The 12,338-nt window shown below is 52.4% G+C and overlaps 1 protein-coding gene across 1 annotated transcript in view; it reads left to right on the forward strand.

Moving 5' to 3' along the window:
- APBB3 (amyloid beta precursor protein binding family B member 3) overlaps positions 1 to 12,338 on the forward strand; it is a 37,389-nt gene that overhangs the window by 9,564 nt on the left and 15,487 nt on the right. The window contains exons 2-4 of the mRNA XM_024107120.3: positions 8,783 to 8,973; positions 9,204 to 9,280; positions 11,154 to 11,214. Of these exons, the coding sequence (XP_023962888.2) occupies positions 8,783 to 8,973; positions 9,204 to 9,280; positions 11,154 to 11,214 (329 nt within the window). The remainder of the gene's footprint in view (positions 1 to 8,782; positions 8,974 to 9,203; positions 9,281 to 11,153; positions 11,215 to 12,338) is intronic.

The raw sequence follows: 12,338 nt of genomic DNA on the forward strand, positions 1-12,338 counted from the left end.
AGGACAATACTGACCAGCAAATGATGAGTTTTCAAAGGATACCTTACCAGGCATATTTTGTACAAAGATTATTCCAATAGTGAGTAGGCTGGAAATATGGGGGTGTATTCCCTCACAACTCCCCTGGGCTTGGGCTGGCTCATTGGGGTTGAAGCCAGGAAGTATGTGTTCCTCTCCTGTTTGGACGCCTCTGGAGCGGCAGGGTAGCTTGTCCTCTAGGCCCAGCCTCTGAGACCCTCTTGCTCACTGGGTTTCAGAGCCTGGGTTCCAGACCAAGCCCAAATGTCTACATTGCTATTTTAGCTCTGCAGCGTGAGCACCATAAGCTCAAAGCAGTTTACCTGGGCTCTGAGGCCTGGTCTACACTATGGGGTTAGTTCGAATTTAGCCGCGTTAGGTTGATTTAAAAATGACCGCGTCCACACAACCAACCCTGTTCATTCGACCTAAAGGGCTCTTAAAATCGACTTATGTACTCCTTCCCGGCGAGAGGAGTAGCGCTAAAATTGACCTTACTGGGTCGAATTTGGAGTAGTGTGGACGCAAATCGATGGTATTGGCCTCCAGGAGCTATCCCAGAGTGCTCCATTGTGACTGCTCTGGACAGCATTTTTTATTTAGTTTTAGTTGGGAATTGGTCCTGCTTTGAGCAGGGGGTTGGACTAGAAGACCTCCTGAGGTTCCTTCCAACCCTGATATTCTATGATTCTATGAACTCCGACGCACTAGCCAGGTACACAGGAAAAGCCCCGGGAATTTTTGAATTTCATATCCTGTTTGGTCAGCGTGGCAAGCTCAGGAGCGCTCAGCAGCACAGGTGACCATGCAGTCCCAGAATCGCAAATGAGCTCCATCATGGACCGAAAGAGAGACACTGGATCTGATCGCTGTATGAGGAAGAGAATCTGTGCAGGCAGAACTTCAATCCAAAAGAGGAAATGCAAATATATTAGCCAAAATCTCACAGGGAATGTTGGACAGAGGCTACACCAGCGACACACAGCAGTGCTGCATGAAAGTTATGGAGCTCAGGCAAGCCTACCAAAAGACAGAGGAGGCAAAAGGTCACTCCGAGTCAGAGCCCCACACATGCCACTTCTATGAACAGCTGCAAGCCATTCTAGGGGGGGACTCTACCACTATCCCACCACCAGGGCCTCCCAGAGGATTCAGGAGGCCTGGGGCAAAGCAATTTCGGGGACCCCTTCCATAAAAAAAATTGCAATACTATACAATACTATATTCTCTTGGGGGCCCCTGTGGGCCCTAAGGCAAATTGCCCCACTTGCTTCTCCCCCCCCCCCCCCCCCCCACGGGCAGCCCTGGGAAAAATAAACCTTAAGCATCTTGGCACAAACCCAGTTTTGAGAAAACTTCTTTACAAGGTATCACTGGTTCTCAGTATCAGCTAGTGCTAAAAGGCACTAAATCTCATTAAAAGGGTTGGACAAATATTTTTCCATCAAAACTTTTTTTGGATCGAAAACTAGGGGTTTTTAAAAAGCAGAAAAAATCACGGACAATGTCTGCTTTCCTTCAAACTTTGTTGTGGTTTTTTTAATTGAAAAGCTGAAATTAGTCTGCCAAAACCTGAATATGGTTTGGGGTTTCAGATGTGTGTGACCAAATATTTGCTGCTTGTTGTGTTTGATTGTTTAAAGAAACAATAAAAAAAATTCTGCTTAAAAAAAATCCAAAACTTTTGAACCACCTCAGCTTGTGACCAAACGCCTGAGCCCATCCAGTCAGAGATTTTTCAAGGTTTCTGATACTCTGCTGGCTTCCTTGACTCATATCTGTCTCCATAACTTTGGGTTCATTTAGGTTAGAACGTAAGAACATAAGAATGACCATACTGGGCCATACAAAGATCCATCCAGCCCAGTATCCTGTCTACCGACAATGGCCAATGCCAAGTACCCCAGAGGGAGTGAACCTAACAGGTAATGATCCAGTGATCTCTCTCCTGCCATCCATCTCCACCCTCTGACAAACAGAGGCTAGGGACACCATTCCTTACCCATGCTGGCTAATAGCCATTAATGGACTTAACCTCCATGCATTTATCTGTTTCCTAGAGACTGGCTCCATGGGGTCCCTCACAAACTGGAAATGGTTCCTGTGGGTTTGTCTTTAGTATAGCTATGTACATACTCCACGAACTGAGCATTTGAGCTTGTTCCAGAATCTGGGATGAGCCTATGTTGTGAAAACTGAAATGCTCAAAATAGCACATGCATGTGAATGGACACAGGGTGCTAAAATTAAATTAACCCAGGGGGTCTCAAACTGGGAGTCAGGACCCCTCAGGGGGTCATGAGGTTATTACTGAGGGTCACGAGCTGCCAGCCTCCACTTCAAACCCCGCTTTGCCTCCAGCATTTATAATAGTGTTAAATATATAAAAAAGTATTTTTAATTTATAAGGGGGGGGTCGCACTCAGAGATTTGCTATGTGAAAGGGGTCACCAGCACAAAAGTTTGAGAACCACTGAATTAACCCCTCTGAAGCCTCGGGGAATGTACGGGAGGGGGGTCTCCCTTTGTAGGGTTGGGAAGGAGGTAGGTGGTGTAGGATATTGCTCTTCTCATGTGATCCCTCCCCCAGTGGCTAATTTTAAATGAAGCTACCCTCCCCTGACATGAATCTCCCTATGGCACTGAAATTAAATATAGACTATAATTTGGCATTTGAGAAGTGAAAGGGACGGCAGCCATAATGGAAAAGCTAACAGCTTGGCTCTTCTGCAAGCCTCAAACTGCTGATTGAGCTTTAGGGTAGGGAAGGCTGTGCCTCCCAAACAGCCTGTCCCTGCCCCCTATCCGACTCCCACCCACTTCCTGCCCCCCGACTGCCCGCCCCCCTCAGAATCCCCGACCCATCCTGCTCCTTGTCCCCTCACCGTCTCCCAAAGACCCCCCAACCACCACACCGGGACCCCACCCCTGCTCTCTGTCCCCTGACTGCTCCGACCCCTATCCACCCCCCCGCCGAGTCCTGACAGACCCCCAGAATGCCCATGATCCAACCCCCCCGTTCCCTGTCCCCTGACCGCCCCCCCAACCTCTGCTCCCTCCCTGCCCCTTATCTAATCCCCCGGCCCCGGCCCCTTACCCCCGGCTCCCCCCTCACCTGGAGCCTCAGCGCGCCACATCCAGGAGCATCCCTGGACAGCGCTGCAGCGTGGCTCCAGCGGGGCCTGAGCTCCTCCCCGCTCAGAGTTGCGTGGCAAGGGGCTGGGGCTGCGAGCTCCGGGCCGAGTGGTGGGAGCTCAGGCCCCACTGGAGCTCGCAGCCCCACCCCCTTACCACGGGGTTCTGAGCGGGGAGGAGCTCAGGCCCCACCGGAGTCAGGGATGCTCCTGGATGTGCTGAGGCTCCGGGAGAGGGGCCGGGGTCGGGCCGGGGCCAGGGAGGGAGCCTCAGCCATTCTCGTGCCCAACTTGCCCCCCTCCCGGGCTGCCCTGCCCACCACTGTCCGTGGACACCTGCAAGGGGGGAGTCTCACAGCACATGGAGGAGGATTTTGCGGATGAGGAAGAGGAGGAGGAGGAGAATGTGCAGCAGGCAAGTGGTGAATCCGTTCTCCCCAGCAGCCAGGAACTTTTCATCACCCTGGAGCCAATACCCTCCCAAGATGGGATCCCTGACCCTGAAGCCGGAGAAGGCACCTCTGGTGAGTGCACATTTGTAACTACAGTACAGAGTTTAAAAGCAATAGTGTTCATGGTCACCTGGTTGAAATAGGGGATTTTTTGTAAGGGAACAGTAAAAGGACCCCGTTCATGATGGGCTGTTTGCGCTTGGCTAAAAGGGATCATCCCGGAGAATAGTCACGCGGCGGGGAGAGGGGGGAAGGGATCATCTCAGAGAATAGCCACGCAGTGGGATGGGGGTAGGTGTGTGCTGCACATCTACCCGAATACTGCAGCCCCTCCTTTTAAATGTGAAACCCAACCCATTGCTTGCTCTGGGAAAGGGGGGCGCTGCAGTTTGAAAACATTCCCACATGTTATGAAGGCGTAAGAAGCCAACCCAATTTTACTCTCCCTTTTTATCTCCCCCTAGGTGCAAATGTTTCTACGCTCCCCCTATCATCTCCATCTCTGTGGTTATTGCAGATTAGAAGGCGGAAAAAACGCACTCGCGATACATGTTTTCTGAGCTGATGCAGTCCTCCCACACTGATAGGACACTGCTCAATGCATGGAGGCATTCAGTGGCAGAGGCCAGGAAAGAATTGAGTGAGCATGAAGAGCGGAGGCAGGACGTGATGTTGAGGCTAATGGGGGAGCAAACGGACATGCTGAAGCGTCTGTTGGGGGAGAAAACGGACATGATGAAGCATGTGTTGGAGCTGCAGGAAAGCCAACAAGAGCACAGACCCCCGCTGCATCCAATGTATAACCACCTCCCCTCCTCCCCATGTTCCATAGCCCCCTCACCCAGATGCCCAAGAACGTGGGCACCCAGCCACTCCACTCCAGAGGATGGCCCAAGCAACTGAAGGCTGTCATTCAAGCAATTTGATTTGTAGTGATGCTACAATAAATAATGTGGCATTGTCCTTCCCTCCTCCCCCACCCCACCTGGGCTACCTTGTCCATGATCAATTTTTTTTTTAAATTATTAAAGAAAGAATGCATGGTTTCAAAACAATAGCTACTTTATTTCGAAGGGGGGAGAGTAGTTGGCTTACAGGGAATTAAAATCAACAAAGGGGGCGGGTTTGCATCAAGGAGAAACACACACAACTGTCACACCGAAGCCTGGCCAGTCATGAAACTGGTTTCTCTGATGCACAGTGCACCTGGCTGTGCTCTTCTAATCGCCCTGGTGTCTGGCTGCTCATAATCGAATGCCAGGTGATTTGCCTCAACCTCCCACCCCGCCATAAACGTCTCCCCCTTACTCTCATAGATATTATGGAGCACACAGCAAGCAGCAATAACAATGGGAATGTTGGTTGCGCTGAGGTCTGATCTACTCAGCAAACAGCGCCAGTGAGCTTTTAAACGTCCAAAGGCACATTCTACCACCATTCTGCACTTGCTCAGCCTATAGTTAAACTGCTCCTTACTGCTGTCCAGGCTGCCTGTGTAAGGCTTCATGAGCCATGGGAGTAAGGGGTAGGCTGGGTCCTCAAGGATAACTATTGGCATTTCAACATCCCCACAGTAATTTTCTGGTCTGGGAAGTAAGTCCCTTCTTGCAGCTGCTCGAACAGCCCAGAGTTCCTAAAGATGCGAGCGTCATGCATCTTTCCTGACCATCCCACATTGATGTTGGTGAAACGTCCCTTGTGATCCACCAGTGCTTGCAACACCATTGAGAAGTACCCCTTGCGGTTTATGTACTGGTTGGCAAGGTGGTCCGGTGCCAAGATGGGAATATATGTTCCATCTATCGCCCCCCACAGTTGGGGAACCCCATTGCGGTAAAGCCATCCACTATGACCTGCACATTTCCCAGAGTCACTACCCTTGATAACAGAATGTCAGTGATTGCATTGGCTACTTGGATCACAGCAGCCCCCACAGTAGACTTGCCCACTCCAAACTGATTCCCGACTGACCGATAGCAGTCAGGCATTGCAAGCTTCCACAGGGCTATCGCCACTCACTTCTCAACTGTCAGGGCAGCTCTCATCTTGGTATTCATGCGCGTCAGGATGGGGGAAAGCAACTCACAGCGTTCCAGGAAAGTGGCCTTACGCATGTGAAAGTTTCGCAGCCACTGTGAATCATCCCATACCTGCAACACTATGCGGTCCCACCAGTCTGTGCTTGTTTGCCTGGCCCAGAATCAGCGTTCCACTGTATCAACCAGCCCAGTGCCGCCATGATGTCCCAATTGCCACAGCCCGTGCTTTCAGGAACGTATGTGTCCATGTCCTCATCAAAATCCTCCTCGTGCAGGTGTCTTTTAGCCCAGTTCTGCATATACTCAAGGATAAGCGCAGATTTCTGACAACTTGGAGAAATTTGCTATTGAGACTGAGCTCATTTACATGAGCAGGGGAGCAGAGTTGTAGTGGAAGCTGTGGATGATGACGGTTAGCAGTCCTACTGCACCATCTGCTGACAGCAGCACCCAGGACACAACAGCAGCGGTGACCGTGAGCTTTGCTGAGCGGGCTCCATGCTTGCCGTGGTATGGCGTCTGCACGGGAAAAAGGCGCGAAACAACTGTCTGACATTGCTTTTCCGGAGGGAGGGGCGACTGACGACATGTACCCAAAACCACCCGCGACAATGTTTTTGCCCCATCAGGCATTGAGAGCTTAACCCAGAATTCCAATGGGCGGCGGAGACTGCGGGAACTGTGGGATAGCCACCCACAGTGCACTGCTCCGTAAGTTGATGCTAGCCACGGTAGTGAGGACGCACTCCGCCGACTTAATGCTCTTAGTGTGGACATACGCAATCGACTGTATAAAATCGATTTCTAAAAATCGACTTCTATAAAATTGACCTAATTTCGTTGTGTAGACATACCCTGACACTCACTGCCATGGAGCTTTTTTTGCTGTGCAGACATACCCCCAGGCTCCCTGCCAATTCCAGAGGGGTCAGTCCGGCCCTTTCTCCTTCTGGGGATAAGAAGTCCAGCACTGTGCACTTCCTTTGGACGAGAGCTCAGAACCCAGGGTTCTGTGTGCTGCAGAGATAAAGGTACTTCTCAAAAGAATGAGAATTTGCTGTTGTGTGCCGTTAGGTGCCACCCTCCACCCCAGAGCTGGCTGCATTTCAGTGGGGCTGCGCGGATAGTGAGTGCAAAGTGCTTTGGGATGTAAGTTGCTGGAAGAATGTAAATGAAGATGAGCAGCTGTTACAGCGAGAGTTGGATGGAGCTCCCGAGGGAGGGGCTCCAAGCGCAGTTAGCATTTCAGAATGTGATCCTGCAAGTCCTCTGTGTTCAGAACCACTAGGGACTTCGGTGCATGGGGCGCTTCAGCACTGGGCCTCCCACTCAAGCTCACCCCTTTGCGACGTGAATTTTTCCATCTAAGTATGAACCAATGGACTTCATACAAGGAGGCTCAGGAGTGACCCTCCTGCCTCATGCTCTCCCCACTCTCTGGGAGCATGCCAGCTCCACCACAACCAGGGGGCTTCCCCCATCACAGCTGGATCAGGGCTCAGCCCTGGCTGAAATTCACCAGGACAAGACTGTAGATTCTAGACTGTAGAAAGAGGAAGTGAACTGGATTGGTGCCATGGAGCCAAGAAACAAAATTACCTCGACTCTCCCTGCATACTCAGCCCTGTGTGTGTGTGTGTGTGTTTTGGATACACAGATGATGCACCCACAAGACATGCACATGAAAGCTTGTCTCTCTCACCCAGAAATTGGTCCAATAAAAGCTATTACCTCACCCTCCTTGTCTCTCTAATACCCTGGGACTCACACGGCTACACCAACACAGCATAAGACACGCACATAGCAGTTAATGTGACACCACATCTATATAAAGCAAACAAGGTGCAGCACCACTCAACTACCTCATGCCCTTGTCCCCCATTTCTCTTTCCACTCTGTTTTGTCAGCTTATCCCCCTACATAGACTGTGAGCTTTTCAGAGCAGGGACTGTGTCCTTTTGATTTGTTCACTTGGTGCCTTATTAATAATGCACAGCTGTTTGTCTTCTAGAGGCAGCACCCTTCCCTCTGAGTTCCTACTGAACTGGTACCTCAGACTGGCTCTAGGGGTGCTGTGCTGCTGGAGGTGCTGCATTCCAGCGTGGTGTCCTGACTCAAGGCGGGGGCTAGACTTGATGACCTCTTCAGGTCCTTTCCAGTCCTGCATTTCTGTGACGGAGGACAGGTCCTGATTGCTTGAGTCATAGTGATCCTGCAGCAGGAGCGCCTTACCCGGTCTGGCTCCATGCTAACTGCTGCTGCCTCAGTTCCTGGGTGCAATTGCTTGGCCGCATTCAGCGCCGCAGGAGAGGTGCTGGCCTGGCTCCCCAACTGATGAGGGACTCACGGTCTTGTCCAGAGTCTCTTTCCAGGCACAGGTTTCAGAGTACCAGCCGTGTTAGTCTGTATCAGCAAAAAGAACAGAAGTACTTGTGGCACTTTAGAGACTAACAAATTTATTTGAGCATAAGCTTTTGTGGACTAAAACCCACTTCATCGGATGCCTGCAGTGGAAAATACATTGCATGCATCCAATGAAGTGGGTTTTAGCCCACGAAAGCTTATGTTCAAATAAATTTGTTAGTCTCTAAGGTACCACAAGTACTCCTGTTCTTTTTCCAGACACAGTTTTAGTCTCCAAATGTAAAACTTGGGCAGACATTAAACCCAACAGCAGTTCCTCCACCCACCCAGGGCTTTTCCCCCTTTGCCTCTCTCAGTCCCTCCGGCTCCAGTGGCTACTGCAGGAGCCCCTCTCCCTCCTCCAGCTGAGCTAACCCCCCTTTCTTATAGAACACACCTGACCCCTTCAAGCTGGGGCTGATAAAGTGAACAGGGCTGGCTGGCCCCAGGCCCTTAAAGAGCTGGAGTGTTTGCCTCGGTGTCCTGGCCAAATTCCAGTGTGAATAACTGCATTCTGGCAAGGTTCCCAGCTGAATGCGCTGTGATATCTTTCCGGTCCTAAACCATCTTGTAGGGTTGCTGGTAAACAAGTGCTGTGTCCCACCCCAGAGGTGGCTGCATTTCAGCCATGGGTAAAGGGACTGTGCAGTATCTGTTAAGTGCATTGGGATCCTTTAGGATGAAAGTTGCTCCACAAACCCTGACCCCAGCTGCCTGATGCTTTCTGTGTTCCTAGATAACCTGTGGAGTGACCAGAATCTGGAGACAGAGCCTGACCTTCCCCCAGGATGGAGGAAAATTCACGACTCCTCAGGGACCTACTACTGGCATGTGCCCACGGGCACCACGCAGTGGCAACGGCCTTCGTGCACTTCTGGCCTGGGAGGGAGCCTGGTGGCTAGTGGAGAAGCTGCATTGCAGGAAATGGTACAGAATGCCAGGAGAAGGTCGGCTTTAGTCTTAGCACTGCCAGTTCCATGTGGGAGGAATGAGATTAGATGAGTCACCTCTCGTCACCCTGGGAGGGGAGATGGCCAGGGCTAAGCAGGGCTGTGTCAACAGGGGGGCTTGCACCCACCAGGAACACTCATCTGCACACAAGCTCCATGTGCTCTCTGTTGGCCTTCTCACGAGTCTCTTCTCCTGTCTCTGCTCAGGATCAACCAGCAGCCGCAGTAAAGCTCGCATCCGAGGTGAGACCCGTCCCCAGTCCAGTGGCATCGTTGCCCAGAAGGTAGGGTTCGCCGCACAGGTTACCTTGCCAAAGCATGCCTGGTTAGGACAAACCCCAGGGGAGAGAAGTCACTGGCACCTTGTCATGTTCGCCTCCCTGGGTTAATCCATATTGCCAGGGCCGGCGCTTCCACTAGGCGACCCTAGGCAGTCGCCTAGGGTGGCAGGATTTCGGGAGCAGCAATTCAGTGGCGGGGGTCCTTCTGCTCCGCATCTTCGGGGCACTTCGGTGGCGGGTCCTTCACTCACTCCAGAACCCGCCGCCGAAGCACCCCAAAGACGTGGAGCAGAAGGATCCCCGCTGCCGAATGCTCTGAGAAGGAGCGCTGCCACCTAGGGCAGCAAAAACCCTGGCACCGCTCCTGCCTGTTGCTAGGGTTTGACTTAGCCCAGCTTTCATCCCAAGTGATGGGTCCCGCTCCTTCTCCGGGGAGACAATTCCACAGCCATGGGTGCCTCACGATCAGGAAGCCGTTTCCTGACAATCAAACTATATTTTCCTCTTAATTTCATCCCATTCCTCTTAGTTCCATGCTCAATCCTCCTCTAAGGAACCTCCTTCTCCCCGGGCTGCACGGTGTCAGCTATCTGTCCCCACATAGTCACTGCTGAGCACCTGGCATGCAGGGAACCCCTTCCCCTCAGCCACTCCCTCCGGCCTCTTCAGCACTCATGAGTCTCCTCTCTAAACTTCCCAGTTTGTCCCTGGCTGTTTGGCCATGTGATGAATTAAACCATTCTGACCTCCTGCTCCAGCTCTGAAGAGTGGGACTTGCCCTCCCTGCTCTGGGAGGCAATGCCTTTGAGTGGGCAGCCCCCAAATCCACTGACTTAATTTGCAGCCATGTGCCAGTAAATCTACACATGGAGAAACTCTCTTACTGTCAACATCTGGCTAGGCAGCTAACTAAGGGGAATCAAACCCTCATGCTTCAGGGCCATGGCCAGCAGGTCAGGAGGGTACCCCCCTCCTCACCTGAGCAGCATTGCACATTGGGCCAGGTGCCTCGTGGGGTGTATCTTGTTTATCACTTCCTCAGAAGAGTCAGATACCAGCCACTGCAGGCAGCAGGATGCTGTGCTAGGTGGGTTGTCATGGCTTGATCTGTTAGGGCAAATGCCGCATCCCTACTTGGCACGCTGGAGAATGCTGGGATTATCCTTGCTTTTTCATGTGCCCTTCACAATGGTAAATGGGGGCATGTCATACTGTTTGGATCAGGAGCAGCCAACATCTTCCCAAGCCAGACAGTGTCTCAGGAGAGAGAGAACCCGCCCTGATCCCAGGGGTGGGGCTGGGCACAGAGCTTGGGGGAGGGAGAGAGGAGAGGGTTCACCCTGATCCCAGGGGCAATGGGGCCAAAAGCTTGTGTTGTCTCTGCATTGGATCATGAAGTGGGGCCCGTGTCACAGCAGAGGAGTGGATTCCGGAGACCAGGGTTGGGGTGCTGCGGGCACATGCTTACACCTCTTCTGGGAGAGCCCTGTTTGTTGGTGCTGCCCATGGGAGAAAAGGGCTGATTCTCTTTGCTGTGGGATCATACGGACTGATGGGGAAATGGGAAGGAGGGGTCCTGTGACTAGACCGCCCAGGCCCCAACTCATGGCTGTTTGGTGGCCTGTGTGGAAGCAGATGGTGGGCCTGAGTCCAGTTCCTAGTGGGGCAGGGTTCTATCAAGAAACCCCACCCCAGTGAGCACCCACCAGGCCAGGCCAGGGCGAGTTAGCAATGCCTTCCAGCCCTAGGCAGGGTCAGACACGGTGCCCTTGCTGCTCTGGGTAGAGGCAAAGGCCCCCAGCCTGCTGGGCTCCTGCTGCTGCTCCCTGCCATGCCCTGCTCATCGCCATGGCTAATGCCGTGCCTTCCTTTACAGGACCTTCATGCCCTGGCATGGGGAGGAGTTCCCTCCTGGCGCCACAGAGCCTGGCTCCAAGGTACTGTCACCGAGGGGCCATTTAGTGCAGGCTCTGGAAGGGAGTTAGTGTGTGGGAGGGGGCTCAGGACTGGGACAGGGGGTTGGGCTGATCTAGTGGAGGGGTTTGGGCCCTGGGGGCTGTTGGTGTGGCTGGGCTGCTCCTGTCCAGTGGCCATGGGCAGCCTCCTGAGGCGCATTTCAGTACCCAGCATGCTCTCATGACTCCCTTGCTGGCTGTGAGTGAGCCCTGGGAACAGACAGAGAGTGGGTGGAGCCCTGAATTCTCACCCATATGCTCTGATGGCTTCATAGAATCATAGGACTGGAGAGGGACTTCGAGAGGTCATCTAGTCCATTCCCCTGCACCCAGAGGAACCTCCAGAGGCACAGGATGGTAGAATCATAGAATCATAGAATATCAGAGTTGGAAGGGACCTCAAGAGGTCATCTAGTCCAACCCCCTGCTCAAAGCAGGACCAATTCCCAGCTAAATCATCCCAGCCAGGGCTTTGTCAAGCCGGGCCTTAAAAACCTCCAAGGAAGGAGACTCCACCACCTCCCTAGGTAACGCATTCCAGTGTTTCACCACCCTCCTAGTGAAATTGGAGACCATTGCTCCTTGCTCTGTCATCTGCCACCACTGAGAACAGCCGAGCTCCATCCTCTTTGGAACCCCCCTTCAGATAGTTGAAGGCTGCTATCAAATCCCCCCTCATTCTTCTCTTCTGGAGACTAAACAATCCCAGTTCCCTCAGCCTCTCCTCATAAGTCATGTGCTCCAGACCCCTAATCATTTTTGTTGCCCTCCGCTGGACTCTTTCCAATTTTTCCACATCCTTCTTGTAGTGTGGGGCCCAAAACTGGATACAGTACTCCAGATGAGGCCTCACCAATGTCGAATAAAGGGGAACGATCACGTTCCTTGATCTGCTGGCAATGCCCCTACTTATACAGCCCAAAATGCCGTTAGCCTTCTTGGCAACAAGAGCACACTGTTGACTCATATCCAGCTTCTCGTCCACTGTGACCCCTAGGTCCTTTTCTGCAGAACTGCTACCTAGCCATTCGGTCCCTAGTCTGTAGCAGTGCATGGGATTCTTCCGTCCTAAGTGCAGGACTCTGCACTTGTCCTTGTTGAACCTC

Source organism: Chrysemys picta, chromosome 8 (genome assembly GCF_011386835.1).
Source record: "Chrysemys picta bellii isolate R12L10 chromosome 8, ASM1138683v2, whole genome shotgun sequence".
In the NCBI taxonomy this organism is placed as follows: domain Eukaryota; kingdom Metazoa; phylum Chordata; order Testudines; family Emydidae; genus Chrysemys; species Chrysemys picta.